General features: G+C 46.1%; 1 protein-coding gene across 3 annotated transcripts in view; it reads right to left on the bottom strand.

Moving 5' to 3' along the window:
- Positions 1-14,946, bottom strand: part of UNC5C (unc-5 netrin receptor C) — a 360,161-nt gene that overhangs the window by 10,448 nt on the left and 334,767 nt on the right. For all 3 annotated transcript variants that reach the window (XM_039241298.1, XM_039241299.1, XM_039241300.1), the window contains 2 exons: positions 6,268-6,417; positions 3,870-4,034 (listed from right to left, as the gene is read on the bottom strand). In XM_039241298.1, coding sequence (XP_039097229.1) covers positions 3,870-4,034; positions 6,268-6,417 — 315 coding nt within the window. The remainder of the gene's footprint in view (positions 1-3,869; positions 4,035-6,267; positions 6,418-14,946) is intronic.

Here is a 14,946-nt window from a genome sequence, read left to right as displayed (position 1 = left end):
TTTCCTAGCACAGAAAGAGAATAAAGCCAGTTTCTCAGAGGCCCACCTCACAGAGCAGTGTGTTACGCTTCCTTCCAGGTAAATGTGGCTAATAATCTGGCTCTTCTCACCATTAAATCCTGAAGTGAAGGCCAAGGAAAGGCAGGCAGGCCTCTCGGGAGTGTTTGTTCATGTATTCATGTTGTCATCCTTTTCCTGATTTGTAAAAACCTTTACCACTTCATGTGGGCCTTCCAAATCTGAGTCACCAGCCCTGGCTACTGGGCCTATTTATTTCTATGTGGATGAAATAAGCCCAACAGGGCACAATTTCTTGTGTTTCCTATCAGATGGCTGACACCAGCCGTGGAGGTACAAGAAAAATACACATCTACATTTTTATTTTGATTTCTTCTAGCAATTTCCGTTGGTATTAGTTCTCCCTTTACTTACAGGTAAGAGTAGAGCTTACTTTTACGAATGCTTATTACAATAATTGTTTATGATATTGGTACCATCTGTCTCTGATGTTATTATGCTCTTAAACATATGATTTTTCAACATTAGCCAAACAGCTGCCGTGGGTGACGGCACACATTTTCAGTACTGTGCGGTGGAAATAACGTTTCACTCCCATACTCCGACTCTTCTTCCTAAAGCCATTAAAAAAAAAAAAAAAAAAGATTTTCCTGGGGTGCCTGGCTGGCTCAGTCAGTTGAGCATCTGACTCTTGATTTCGGCTCAGGTCACAATCCCAGGGGCGTGGGATGGAGCCCGGTGTTGGGCTCTGTGTTGAGCATGGAGCCTGCTTGACATTCTCTCTCTACCTCTGCCACTGCCTCCCCCCACTTGTGCTCTCTCTCTCTGAAAACAAAACAAAACAAACAGAACAAAATAACAACTAGCTTTTCCTAATGATTGTTTAAACAGGTTCTGGAAAACTGAAGAGTAGGTGGATGAGTACAGCAGAGTGATGTACACAAAGATTATTCACGCAAATGTAGGAAATTATAACTGTTATTATTATCTGGAAATCTGTTAGCAAAATAGATGACTAATGCCGCCTCCTAAACCTTTTCCAGGGTTCAAAGCTATGAACTAAAGCAAGGTATGATAAACCAACCTGGGGATATAAGCTTTCTTCTTTACCCTGGGCACTACTATTCATTTATGTACTTATTGAGATTTTTTTTTTTAATGTTTTTTAGTTATTTCTAGGAGAGAGAGAGACAGCGTGAGCAGGGGAGGGTCAGAGAGAGAGGGAGACACAGACTGAAACAGGCTCCAGGCTCTGAGCCGGCAGTCAGCACAGAGCCCGACGCGGGGCTCGAACCCACGAACCGCGAGATCATGACCTAAGCGAAAGTCGGATGCTTAACCGACTAAGCCACCCAGGCGCCCCTGTACTTATTGAGATTTATTTTCCATTCATTTTTACAGTGGCCAGCTGAGGTTTTACTTTATTATTCTGATAAAAAGGGAATCTCAAGTTTACTTTGACGACAGAGGCCACAGACTGCAGAGGTAGAGTTTACCCAAGAACTCAGCAATCCTAACATCGGGGAAACAGTAATGGTGAACATCACTTGAACACGCGCTGTGAGCCAAGTTCTGTTCAGTGCACTTACCACCATTCACTCATTTCTATTCTCACAACAGACCCAAAACTTCATGCTACTGTTATATCAATTTACACATGAGGAAACTGAGGCAAGAGGAGTTAAGGAATTGCCCACATCCCCATGGAACTGTCCATTTGGGAATTTCCTACCATAGCTATAACTAAGCAGAAGGCCTGAAGAGACGTTAAATTTCCCTCTCTACACTATTTTTTTCCGCTGGTGTTGATGGGTAGCTTCCCTGTTCTTACTCTGCCCATATCCCTCTTAAGAAGAAAAAAAATAAAACCTGTAGTCGTTTACCTTTGGGCATGCATTCATGCCCATACTTTTACTCTTTCAGACATTTTCATTACGAAACCCCATCTCTGTGAGACTAAAGGCATTGTCTCTCCTTAAGGAATCTCTGGCCAAAGCACCCGGCGAGGAACAATTGGCTGGCTCCTGACATCACCACGGTCTATGTCAAGCACAGCCTGGTCTCCCTGGGGGGCAACAGGTCCTTCCTGACTAGAGAGGCCAAGGGCCATGGCTTTATAAATGACTGCTGGTGACTGCCTTGAGTGGTGGGGGGCTGGGGGGGGGGTGCGGGGGCAGCACATTCCTGGCAAGTCAGCTCATTCTTGGAAGAGAGCACTTGGGCACAGCATCCCCAGCCCACCTGGCGGCTAGCTGCGTGACCCTAGGTGGGAGCCCCGTGCGCGGGGGGGGGGGGGGGGGCACCGCAAACGGCGCCTTTTCTCCGTTTGGTTACGGTTTGTCAGTCATAGCGTACCCCTGCTTGGAGCTTTTGATGATGATCCGGGGCTCAGGGCTTTCCAGAATCAATTGTCCTGAGCTGATTCTTGCTCCTCAACATCAGTACCCAGCCCTAGGCGGCCGTCCCCCTCTGCGGGCCGCATGCGCCCGCATTCAAATGCTAACCACAGCGGTGGGACTCGGTGACCCAGAAGGAAAGCAGCAGAGTGCCCCATAATCCCCAAAGTCATCTGACTCCAGTCATTTCTGCACACACAACCCCCCCCCCCCGCCCTCGGTTAAATGCGCTTGTGTGTCACGCGCGAGCAAAGGCCTCCGACGCCACCGGAGGGCCGGCCTCTCCGAGCCGATCGCCACCAAGTTGCAGAAGAAATCACCTTTCCTCTGGGGTGGAACGACGAGGGAAGTCCTTCAACTGCGATCACACTAAGCAAAACTGCCTCTTCCCGGAGGGGTGGCGGCCCTGGGGGGAGGGGCGCGCCTACAGCTCTCCCCCGCGGCCGCGCCGCGCCTCGTCCCGCTTTTCGCCAGGCCGCGAACGTTCGCACTGAAAGCAGGCATCAAAGGAGCAGACCTCCTCGCCCCCTCCCAAATGCCGCGGCCTTTGTTGCCCCCGGAGCTGGGTATTTATTGAACTCTGCAGACCCGCTGGGCCCGGAAAGTGAAAACACCCTCCGGAGCCAGCAGGGGTGGCGCTGTGTGCCCGGGAGGCCGGGCCTGCGCACCTGAGGGCCGGGCGGTTGCCATGGCGCCCTGACACCGAGATCATCCCTGATGAATGTCAGCGGGGTCTGTGACTAAAGTTGGTTAGGAGTCAAAAGTCTCCCGAAACTACGGCGGGAAGTGACGGCCGCGGGCCCGGGTTGCCAGGGCAGGCAGCCCTCAGGACGACGCGGGGCGCGCGACACGGGGCGCAGGGCCACATTTCCGTCGTCGCCTTGCCGGCCACAGCCGGGCCGAAGGCGTCTTTTAAATCACAGCTTGTCCCGCCGTAGTTTTAAAAATACGACAGTCCTGCGCTTTGTGGTTCAACAAGCAGCGCGGAGCTGGGCTCCCCGAGGCCCCAGGAAACGCGGCCTTCTGACCATGTGCCTCATTCCTTCTCCTTTGTTCCTCCGCAGAGCAGGGTTTCTCAGGTTCAGGAGGAGGTCCGGGAGAGAGAGTATGGCGCACTGAGGGGAGGGGACGCTCTGGGAAAAGTGACTCTGTGCACACGCTGCTTAGATTAAACCTACACCTGAAATTCAGATCTGTTGTAAAAAGGTAGAACACGATCCCTAAATTCATGTCACCAAATATAAAAGACTTCTTTCTCAAAAAGGATTTCCTGTTATATTCTTTTATATATCTGGCTCCCTGTGTTCATTAAAAATAGTATTCTATTAATAAACAGCACCTATAGGAAGCTTTTCAGGACTTTCCACATGGCCTGTGCTAAGATACCATTATCCTCCACATCCCCCCCAAAGTCGCCCTCTGCCCCTCGTTTCGGAGGCAGCCAGGGCTACTTACGTCTGACACGGTGCAGTTGAGCTGGAAGATCTGCCCTTCTCCTTCCACCTGTCGCACGCAGAGTTTGCAAACCAGCTCCACTGTGTTCAGGCTAAATCTTTCCAGGGTGAAGGTGCAGTGGAGGTTCCTTTGAGACCCGCTCCAGATATGATAAAAAGGAATTTCCTAATGGATATACAAACGTTAACCACCAGTGAGGGGCTGATACTGAAAGTGACTCTCAGACACTGCACTACCAAGTACTTTCCTCAGGATTCTAAGTTACCTGATCGAACCCTCACCACAGGCTTATTTATGGGTACGGACAATCCAACCTGCTTTCCAGATGACAAAACTGAGGCCCAGAGATGTTAAGTTTGCCCCCCTCCAGTCCCACAGCTACTAAGTGGCAGAGTTGAGATACGAACCCAGGGACTCAGCCTCCAGAATCCATTTACCTAACCAGTCTGCCACTTCTCTGTCATTTACAAAAGAAACCGCTGTAAGTGATTTTTTCAAAAGTTTAGCACATTCCCAAAATAAAACCTACACACTACAGTCATTGCTCATTAAAAGGAATCCCTGCTGTGGTATTCTGGAGAAAAGCAAAGAAAGTCTAAAGGGTAAAGCACTGATCTAGTTCCCTTTCACGCCGATATGCCCCCTCTGCACAGGACAGGGGAAAGTCAGAACTCCCTGCAAGCCGGAAACTGCGGGCTCCCGGTTAGCTGCCACAGAAAATCCTTGGCCTAAAAAGCGCCAAGCCTCTAACAGACATAAATTTTCTAAACTTCTAGACCACCTTAAAGAGCCCATCCTAGAATCTTGTTTCCATTAAGGAAAAGGTTGATACAAAAAAAAAAAAAAAAAAAAGGCTGTCGGGGGCAGGGTCAATGGTGGTGAAGAACTGAGGCTCTGGAGCCAAATTCAGGACAAATGAGAACATTCTCCCCTTGCCTACTTGGTGACATGGGGTAAGTAAACCTTTCCATGCCTCAGTTTCCTTATCTTTGAAAAGGTAAGCAAAAGAGTAACCTAATTATAGACCTGCCGGGGTGGAATGAGCTAAACCAAAGTGCACTAGTGTCTGGCAGATGTTAAAAATTCAGCCAGTTCAAGGCTTTGCTTGAACTAATAGGAGATTATCATTATTATTAAAATAGTATTTTCCATTATGATGGCACAAAGGATACAATTCCTAGAAAGGAAAGATTTCTGGGGTTTTATGGCAGTTGCAAAATAAGAGAGAGAAGAAAGCAAAGGAAGATATTTAATGAGAAAGTCAAAAGCTTGATCCCCCTACCAAGTGCTGAGTTATATAGAAGAGTCTGGTATGCACCCCCTATGAAAGTTTCAGACTGTTAGCAAGCTAAGAAGTTTGTTTCCCACAATTTATAGTTAAGTACTAGATACATGAGAGTAAGAACGGACTAGAAATCTTCCCTTCACTCTAAGTATGTTCACTGACTTCTATCAGGAAGTTGCACCCAGTTTCCCTGCAGTGCTGGGGTGTGGGACTGGATTTGCGTGTGTGTAGACACGGACTCACAGATTACCCAGCTGTGCCTGCATCTCCTGGGACTGGGAATGAGGCTAGAGGTCATGTTGCACAGCCTCTGGGGAGCTCAGGCTCAAAGATGGGGCCGGGCGGGGGCGGGTGAACAACCCTTGGAGAGGCTTCCGCTCTTCCCACCTGTCCACACAGTGAGGTTTTAGATCAGTATTTTTATGCTATCATTTTATAAAATCCTGACCACATTTTATTTTCGGGTGCTATTTCAATTTCCAAATTGGTATTCCTTCCAAGTTTTCAATGTAAGTGTATTCTCCCAGCAAGGCTGAGGCCTAATTTTTGTCACGTGGGATAACACTGTTCTTCTGTTTTTCCTCATAAAGGCATTGTTGAGGCTGTTTTTGTCAATTCAATGTTGGCATTTATTCTGAAAATTAATTAAAATGATGGACTTGGAAGTCCTTTTTACTAAAAATACAACAATAATAGTACAATTATTTGCAGGAGAAATACAAAAAAAATTCTTTCAAATAGTCTATAGTATTTTTCAAAAATCTCAGATAACTCTAAACCATTTTGGAGAAACAATTACCAATGCAGGATTAATTTCAAGGAAAAGAATAGGCTATTTCTAAATAACTTTAGACTTTTTCCTTTTTTATATATTTATTTATTTTTGAGAGAGACAGAGAGACAGAGAGACAGAGAGAGAATCTCAGGCAGACACCAGGCGGTCAGCACACAGCCTGACACGGGACTCAACTTATGAACCGTGAGATCATGACCGGAGCCGAAACACTGGATAAGACACCGGGTAAGACACGTATCCAACTGAGCCACCCAGGCGCCTCCAGACTTCTTTCTTGGAGCTGTCTCCAATCCTTTGGTTCAGCTGGGGAACCTTACCTGATATTTTGCCAGCAATTTGCTTTTCCAGAGGGAATGGGTGATATCGTGAATCGACAGGCGTAGGTTGTGGGTGCTGCCTTTAAAATGAAGAGCCTTAGGTTCTTCTAGGAGCTGCCCTCCCATCTGTCTCTCAAGCTGCAACACCTCCTACAATGACAAGCCCAGAGTCAAAAGCCAATTACTGAATCGTATGCCTTCCGCTGGCCAGCCCTCTCATCACATGTGTACGTTTCCTCACCGCCCCCCCTCACCCCCAACTAGCTGTGCAGATTCCCTTTTCTGCAGCCTGGAGACCCTCTAAGTGAAGCCCCTGCCAGTTTGCAGGTGACTGGATCCGCCTGACCATCAACAATCTACATTACATGTTGTGAAGCACATTCAGTACAGGCTGCACATCCCGACAGACAGTGGAAGAGTTAATCAAATCCTGGAAAATAACAATCAGAGCCCCAAATAGGAAGAACTCCAAACTGAAGAAATAACAGGTAGGAATACAGATAAACAGTCAAAGTAGGTAGATTTTCCACGAACTTTTAGGGAAAAGGGTAAACCCTTAGAAAACAAACACATGTCTTGGAGCTGGTAAAACAGCCAATAAGCAAAGACCTGGAATTCATCTTGGGCATTTTTTCCATTTTTTATAGTTTCTTTACCTATAGAAATAATAACATGTTTGCTTAAAATTATCCATTGCACAATTCCTGATTATCAAAAAAATGTACACTCATTATATGTCCTATTGGAGGAAAATATACTGATACAAATTAGGAAAGTCTATCAGCACCAAATATTGAACTAAAGAGTTATTCAGATTAAATTTGGAAAAGAATACCTCATTTTTCAAGAATTGTGGCTGATCAAAAAATTCGCTATGTAACTTTACTTATACTATAAAGATGTAACATGAAGACAAATTCTAAATCTACTTCCATTCCTCAAACAAGCTAATGGGAGTTAACGAAGCATTTCCGAGTACAGCTGCTATTATCCAAACGGCAGCAAACCGTAAGTTACCGATGAACAAAATATCCTGAGTTTCTGTGGTTGGCACCATCCTGTGTACTTTGCTCCTCACATGCTTTAAAAGTTTTAGTGACACACATGTGTAGGCAATTTGTGACCTTTCTCTTTCTTTCTCTCTTTCTCTCTCTCTCTCTCTCTTTCTTTCTTTCTTTCTTTCTTTCTTTCTTTCTTTCTTTCTTTCTCTCTTTCGGGTTCAGGAAAATAATGGAGTTTATAAAATATAAAAGCAAAACACTATCTGCTTTTTTGGTGACGTTGCAGTTGAAAGCATGGCATTCAATAACACAGGGGCTCATTCAGGTCCTTCCACACAGGCACGTATTGGGGCATCTACCGGGGTACCGAGCGCAGATGGGTAACAGTGGAAAATTGTGAGGATGGGAACCAGATTGCCTTATACCCAGAAATACATCCACTTTGCATTTGTTGAATGAATTCTAAGCCACTCACATGGAGCCTGTAAGTGTAGAGCTTACCAACATCATTGATTAAACGTAAATAGCTCATTCATAGCTGCTTCGTAGTGGTTCTTAGCATCCATCATCTTTGAGCCAGACCACTATTCTGAACAACCAAAGATGCTGAAAGGTCCTCTAAGGTGTAGGAAATATTAGGATAATGTGGAAAATGGTCTCAGACATGGATTCCTCTAATTAGTGTTTAATGGAAGAGATGAGGCAATAGCACATCGAGAAGAGAGACGGGCATGGTCCAGCTGCTTCAGAATATTTATATTGAGAGTATTCAACCTTGCTGGCTGATGAGTAGCTATTACTTGTGACAGGAGTCTGAGCAGCCAGCCAACTCTCAACCAGTCAGTCTTCTACCGGGACACATATGTTGTGCCCTGGCGCTGCTGTGCCCACAGCTCGGTAGGCTCCGAGGGTCCCCACTAAGTCATACCGATCTAACCAACCCAGCATTGCACACGTTCCTTGTGAAGCACGTCACCCTCCATTCCTCCACAAGAATCTGGCCATGTGGAAATGAAGAGGAAAGAGAAAAGTGAGGGTTAATTGCAGTTTCTTCTGCTTCGGCAGCAAGGCATAATGAGCTTATGTTGATCCTGTTCTGTGTCTAGTTAGCATAATAGAGAAAGCTGATGTTCCCAGTGAACCTGGCACCTGACAAATTCTAAAGCTAAAATGATGTTTGTTTATAAGCCATTAGAAGAAAGGAAACATAATTAGAAATCTTTGAGATTACAGTCATGCCAATCAATCAGTTCTAGCTTCTTTCCAGTACACCCTAATTACCTCATCAAGACGTCTAAAGAGCAATCGATAGTAATTATCTGATTACTATAGATCTTCATTATGTCCAAATTATCTCCCTGGGATGTCTAAAAGAAGATGCATTGTATTCTGGGAGGAAATTGTACCCAACAATGTATAATCCACACCCCATTCCTACAATCAACATAGATTGCCAGAGGATATGGAGAACATTATCAGTTTTCTTGGCGGGGAGGACCATTGAAAAAACCCTCAACTGCCTATTGGCCATGACCTTGAAGTCAAGAAATCTAATACCACATTTCAGTGCAAAGTCTGGGTTGGAGTCAGCCCAAGAATAAGGCTCAGTCCTTGGTTTCTTCGGCCTTGATCTCAGAAGTCATGTTTAGAGTTCTCACTAGTGGAAAAAGACTGGGCTGGCTTGAGCCTTTTTTTTTTTTTTTTTTGAGGGAAAGTACCAAGTAAAATGCCATTTTAAAGATCAGGGAGCCAGAGAACACACTTCCACATTCTTAAGCTCTCTGATACAAACGAAGCTGCTGCACCGAGCTGGGAGGAACCTCACTTTTTTGTCCTCTTTGATTAGGCATGAACCCTGGTGAAAGATAAACTGCCAACTGGAATGTACTCATGCCTAAAGCAGAGGCCTCTCTCCAAACACGTTTGATTGCATACACCTATAGTCAAAACATTGAGCATGCATTTTGTTTCCTTATAGATGACATGCCTATATTAACACATCAGTATGTTACTATATTACATTATAAAATCCACATATGAGCTAAGACAAATAAACACAGAGGTCTTATTATCTTTTTTTGCCCCAAAAGTTCAGTGGGCTTGGGGTGTGTGAGTGCCATTTTGGAGACCACTGGCTCTTCACTGCTGCCTCTGGGAGAAATCAGCTCTGGAATAAATGATTCAGTAAGAAAAATCCTTACGAATCTTAAATTTAATGTTCCCTGAAATGTAGCGACTAATATCAGACTCAGGATGTTTGACCTCAAGGAAAGATAACAAAATAAAGAAGACAAGAACTAAAGCACAAATTGAAAATATTAAAGTGCGAATTAAAGATATTGTCATCAATAAATTAAACTAGTCTTTGGAAACTAAAGTCATCGACAGCGACATGAGTCAGAAATGACTTAACACATAGAGCAAATTCCATATACAGCTGACGCTTGAGCAACACGCACTTGAACTGCAGGTGTTCTCCTACCGATTAGTTTTGGACAAATGTTGAACAATACTGTATGTGTATTTTCTCTTATGATTTTCTTAATAACATTTTCTTTTCCCTAGCTACTTTGTTGTAAGAATACAGTGTGGAAAGCATATAACATGCAAAATATGCATTAATCGGCTATTTATGTTACTGGTAAGGCTTCCAAGTCAACAGTAGTTAGCTTTGGGGGGAGTCAAAAGCTATATGCAGATTGTCAGTTGCACGGGGGTTGGTGCCCATCACTCTCAGATTCTTCAAAGGTCAATTATATACATTTTGTATCAGGAGGGAGAAGAAGCAAGCCCACTTGATACACTGGTCAGGCTTGTGTTCCTATTGTTACGGTCTTAAGTGTTACAATTTCAGATATATTACATAGCAGATCTCACTTAAAAATATGCTGTAACTTGTATTTCAAAAAGCTTGATTTTCTGCATTCCTTCTGCATGAAATCATTTTATTATATATATGATACACATAAGAGGACATAAAAATAACAAATGTACGAATCAATAAGATATAGCTTTACAGCTAAATGCTTCCCTCTCCTTAATCTTCCTGAGAGCATTCATTCAACATCAAACACACACAGGTCCTGCGGAGAAGCCTGTCTGGCTCTGGGACACACAGTTTGAGTCAGTCCCTGGCCCTGCCTTATACCACTCATGGAGGGGAGATCACCATGTAAATGTGTAACCCCAACAGCATGTGCTCAGCTCTAAGGCAGCTTCCAGACAGTTGCTTTGGATCACAGGTTACGGTGTTTTGCACACCTTAAAAGAGAGCAAGCACAAAATACATTTAAGGTCAAGAGAAGACTTAGTTAGGCTTAAGAAAAATATAGTGACCTTGGAAAGAGATGCCATAGTAGGAATCAGGATCACCTAGGCTCTTTGTTCTCAGAGATCTAAATGTCGCCTTCCTTTGCAAAGGTCATCCTCTGCTCTTGACTCTCGGCGACACTCCGACCTGAGGGCCTTGTTTTGGCTCTGGGTGACTGACCACCTGTTGCTTTGATGAGCTTGCTCTGCTTCTTTCTATAAGAAGGGGTCGCTTCCTGACTTCCTTTGTCACTTCTATCTCCAACCCTGCAATCGAACCTTGAAAAGCCTCTCTCAGGAGTCATATTACTGGCACAGGTGTCGCTAGCCCACCTCTCCGCAGGAACACACGCAAGGCCCCAGTTGTGAGGAGCAGGCCCCTGTGCGGGAGTCCATGCCCCCCGGGATCCCAGCGATCCTGTAGACGGCTCCGTCCCCAGCTCAGTGGCTGCCCAGCGCAGGCTTTCCAGTGGCCCTGAGTGAGAGCTGTATTGATTCAGGGGGCCTGTGAAGGATCGCTCGAAAGGCAGGGACAAGGGATTCCACAGTAGAAACAAGCGGCTTGCACAATTACCAATTAAACCAAGACATTATCCATGCCAAGCCATTAGCCTGCGCCACTTAAGAGCCACAATAAATCTAAGCTGTTTTAAAGGCCTGTGCGTCCGTACAAAGGGAGCACCTCTGGCCTGTACCCAGAACTCCCTCAGGCTCTTAGCCCTGAGGATCCGCTCTCATTAAGGCATCACAGGGCAAGGCGAGTAGAAGGAGCCTTAGAGCTCCCGCACTCCGGTTTTCCTAACCCCAGAATGTTTTGTGCTGCATTATTGCTGGGGTTAGACCACATCTGCCTCCAGGCCACTTCAGTGTCAGTCTCACAAGGAACGCACAGGAGAGCCCCCAGGCGACAGAGCTGCAGGCATTGGAGATGCCTGAAGTGCTTGTTTAAGAATGTGAGAAGTCTCTCCCCAGGGGAGGGGACTATGCCAGGAACGCCCAGGCTCTGCTCTCCACACTCTGTGCTCACCCTCCTCTCGCTCAGGAACCTGCCTGACTTCTCTCCCCAAGGCTCCCAACCATCCATACCCCCTTCCTTTGTTGGAGACGCTGGTTTTAGCCTCCAGTTCCTCAAGAAGTGATCTTCGTAGCTTTCGCCTCCCCCACCCCTCTCTGTTTTCGAGACTGTGCCTTCTTGGCATTACTTTCCTTTTCTTATTAGAAATCTTATCTGCGAGAGAAAGGAGAGAGCAAACGATTTAACTTGGAGTTCATATAAGCATTACAATTTCTTCTGGAAGAGAAGGTTGGAAGGAGGTTAAATCAAGGCTTTGTTTTATGTTGTCTGGCTTTGTTCTCTGTACTGTGTGGCTGCGGTTTGTCTGTGCACTCTTTACTCTTGGTGGAAACAGAAAGCCCGGAGTGGGGCTGTGCTTGATGCTGCTGCCCAGGAGGAGCCGGGGCGGGGGGGGGGGGGGGGGGGGGGGGGGGGGGGGGGGGGGGGGGGGGGGGGGGGGGGGGGAAGATTGAGAAGGCGCTGGGAACCTGAGCAGGTGCGCCTTCTACGCCCCAGATTGTCAGCCCCAGTTGGCTGCGCCACTTTGCAGACAGGGACCCACACTCCCTGCTCTGTCCCCAGCCATCAGACCAAGCACTGGAGACGGAGTTGTGCAGTTCAAGACCCGTGCCCGGCCTTCACCACGTTTGTACCACGTGGGGCCAGGGGCCTCGAAGGCCTAAACTCAGCATACCTCCAGCCTGCCCATGGGCTCAGCCTCAAAAGACCAACCCTCCAGAGCCGTGCAGGCTTGTGTTTAAGAAAAAAATCACATCTCCATTCAGACTTTGTGGAACCTGCCTTGCTCCATTAATTCTTTACTTCCTTGTGGAGACCTGCCCTTGTCCCTGGGGATGAGAAATTCCTCTTTTTGCTACCGAGGCTTTCTCCACTGTCGCTCCCCCAGCTGCGGCGGGCCTGCATGATTCCCGGGCAGAGGCCACGGAGAGCCCGTCTCTGCCGCATCCTGCCAGCTCGTCGCCAAGCTGCTCTCTGCCCACGTGCTGACTCCTCCTGTGGCCTGCGGGCCACTGGCTGCAGGGCCTGGTGGCGCACCTCCAAGTGTCGGCCACCTCTCCCACCTGCTCGGGTCACCACCGTCTCGGTCTGCCACCTATTCTTCCTGTGCTCACACCGGGTGCTGGGCTCCCCCCACTGAGTGTGTCTGCGGGACTTCATCCTCATAATAACAAGGCTGGGCTCCCGTGACCCTATGCAAACATTTCCCATCAAGTCACTGGGTTTCCGGGGCTCCCTCGCTGCTCCCGCAGCTGCCGCCGCCACTGATGCTTGGCCTAAGCTGTCGCTTCCAGCATGCCCAGTCAGGGCACCCTGTGACACTTTTAAAGCAAAAAGCCGAAGTGTGGCACTTAAGGCAGTCACAGTGTTCCTTGTCCACCTCTTCGTGTACATCTAAGGAAAAGATGATCTCTCACATCTCTGTAATTAGCAATAGGACTTTGTAGGTTGTTCTAGAACCTCTGACGTCATCTTGCACTTATTTTCACCACTGAACATTTACTCTTTAATTTCTATATAAGTTTCTCTTCGCAGTAAGAAGTAAGGAATTTCGCAGTAAGAAATTACTATAAGCCTAATGACTCTAGACAATACAAATTTACTACCCTGCGGTTGTGTAGATCAAAAGTCTGACCACCAGACCCACTGGGGGTAAAGTCAAGGTGTTAGTAAGGCTGCCTTTCTTTTTGAAGTCTCTAGGGGAGAATTTGCTTTTTTGTCTTTTCTACCTCCCAGAGGTTGACTACATTCTTTGGCTCAGGGTCACGTTCCTTCATCTTCAAAGTCACCAATGGCACATTTCTCTGCTCTCTCCTCCACAGTTATAGCTCCCTTCAACTACAGCTGAGAGAAGTTTTCTACTTTTTAAAAAAAGTTTTTAAAATGTTTTATTTATCGGGGCACCAGGTGTCTCAGTCGGTTAAGCATCTTATTTTGGCTCAAGTCATGATCTCCTGGTCGGCAGGTTCAAGTCCCATGTCAGGCTCTGTGCTGACAGCTCAGAGCCTGGGGCCTGCTTGGGATTCTGTGTCTCCCCCTGTCTCTGTCCCTCCCCTGTTCATGCTCATGCTCTGTCTCTCTCTCTCTCTCAATAATAAATAAACCATTTAAGCATATTTTAATGGTTTATTATTTTTTGAGGGAGACAGAGCACAAACAGGGGAATGGCAGAGAGACAAACAAAAGATCCAAAGCAGGCTCTGTGCTGAGAGCAGCAGTAAGCTCAATGGGGGCTCAAACTCACAAACCTAACTTACAAACCTCGAGACCATGACCTGAACCGAAGTCGGACACTAAACCGACTGAGCCACCCAGGCGCCCCTGAAGTTCCCCATTGTTAAGTACCATGTAATTAGATTAGACTCACCCAGAAAATCCAGGATAATATCTTCACCTCGAAGCTCATACCCTTAATCATATTTGTGAAGTCCTTTTTGCCATGTAAGGCAATGTATTTATAGGTTCTGAACATTGTGTACAGTTATCTTTGGGGGCCTTTATACTGCCTACCACAATTTTTATCTTCTCTCTCTTTTCTTTCTCTCTCTCAAAAAAAATAAATTCAATGTGGCAGGTCATTTCCAAAATATATGGTAGGGCCAGGGCCCAGTCTCAAGAGAAGGTAATAAAGGCTCAGTAAATTTAGATTCACCCAAAAGATCCCTGTCCCTAAATGGCTGACCAACTAGCGTGACAACAAACCTGAAACTCACCCCACAATCACATCATAATTAGATTTAATATCTTCATTGAGCCATTATCTTTAAAATACCATTATACCTAAATGCCCATCTAGGGATAATGAACATCATCAAATATATGTTTTGTGCTTGGAAATTTAATAACTTTGATCTCCTTGAATCTTGTAAGGGTCCCTCATGTACAGCAAATGACTGTTAAAGAGGTCAAGTTCAATGACTAGAGCCACAGACTTGAGGAAGGACAGAACCAATCGAGTTAGCCTGCCTCACCCAAGCTTCCCTATCATACTACACTCCTTCTACACACTAGGCAGAAAGAAAAACAAGAAAAGAGAAAGGAAAATACATGTGTAAGCTTTAATACATTTTTCGATGTTATCTAATGCTTGTGTTACATGTACAAATATATTAATTTAATTGCATAGACCAGCATCCTGAAACATGGGTCACACTAGTTTTGAGGTTGTCTGAAGGAATTGAAAGAAAAGAGAAGGCTAAGGGGCCCAATTCAATACAGGGCCAGCCTTCATAAGCCCAGAAGAGGCAGGCTTGAGGTGTGCTGCGTTCTGTGGGGTCAGAGCTGCAGGAGGGGGCA

The sequence above is a fragment of the Hyaena hyaena genome, unplaced genomic scaffold, assembly GCF_003009895.1.
Source record: "Hyaena hyaena isolate Hyena2069 unplaced genomic scaffold, ASM300989v1 scaffold_191, whole genome shotgun sequence".
NCBI lineage: Eukaryota > Metazoa > Chordata > Mammalia > Carnivora > Hyaenidae > Hyaena > Hyaena hyaena.
Note: the sequence above shows the minus strand (reverse complement) of the source record. Positions and strands in the feature narration are given on the sequence as shown.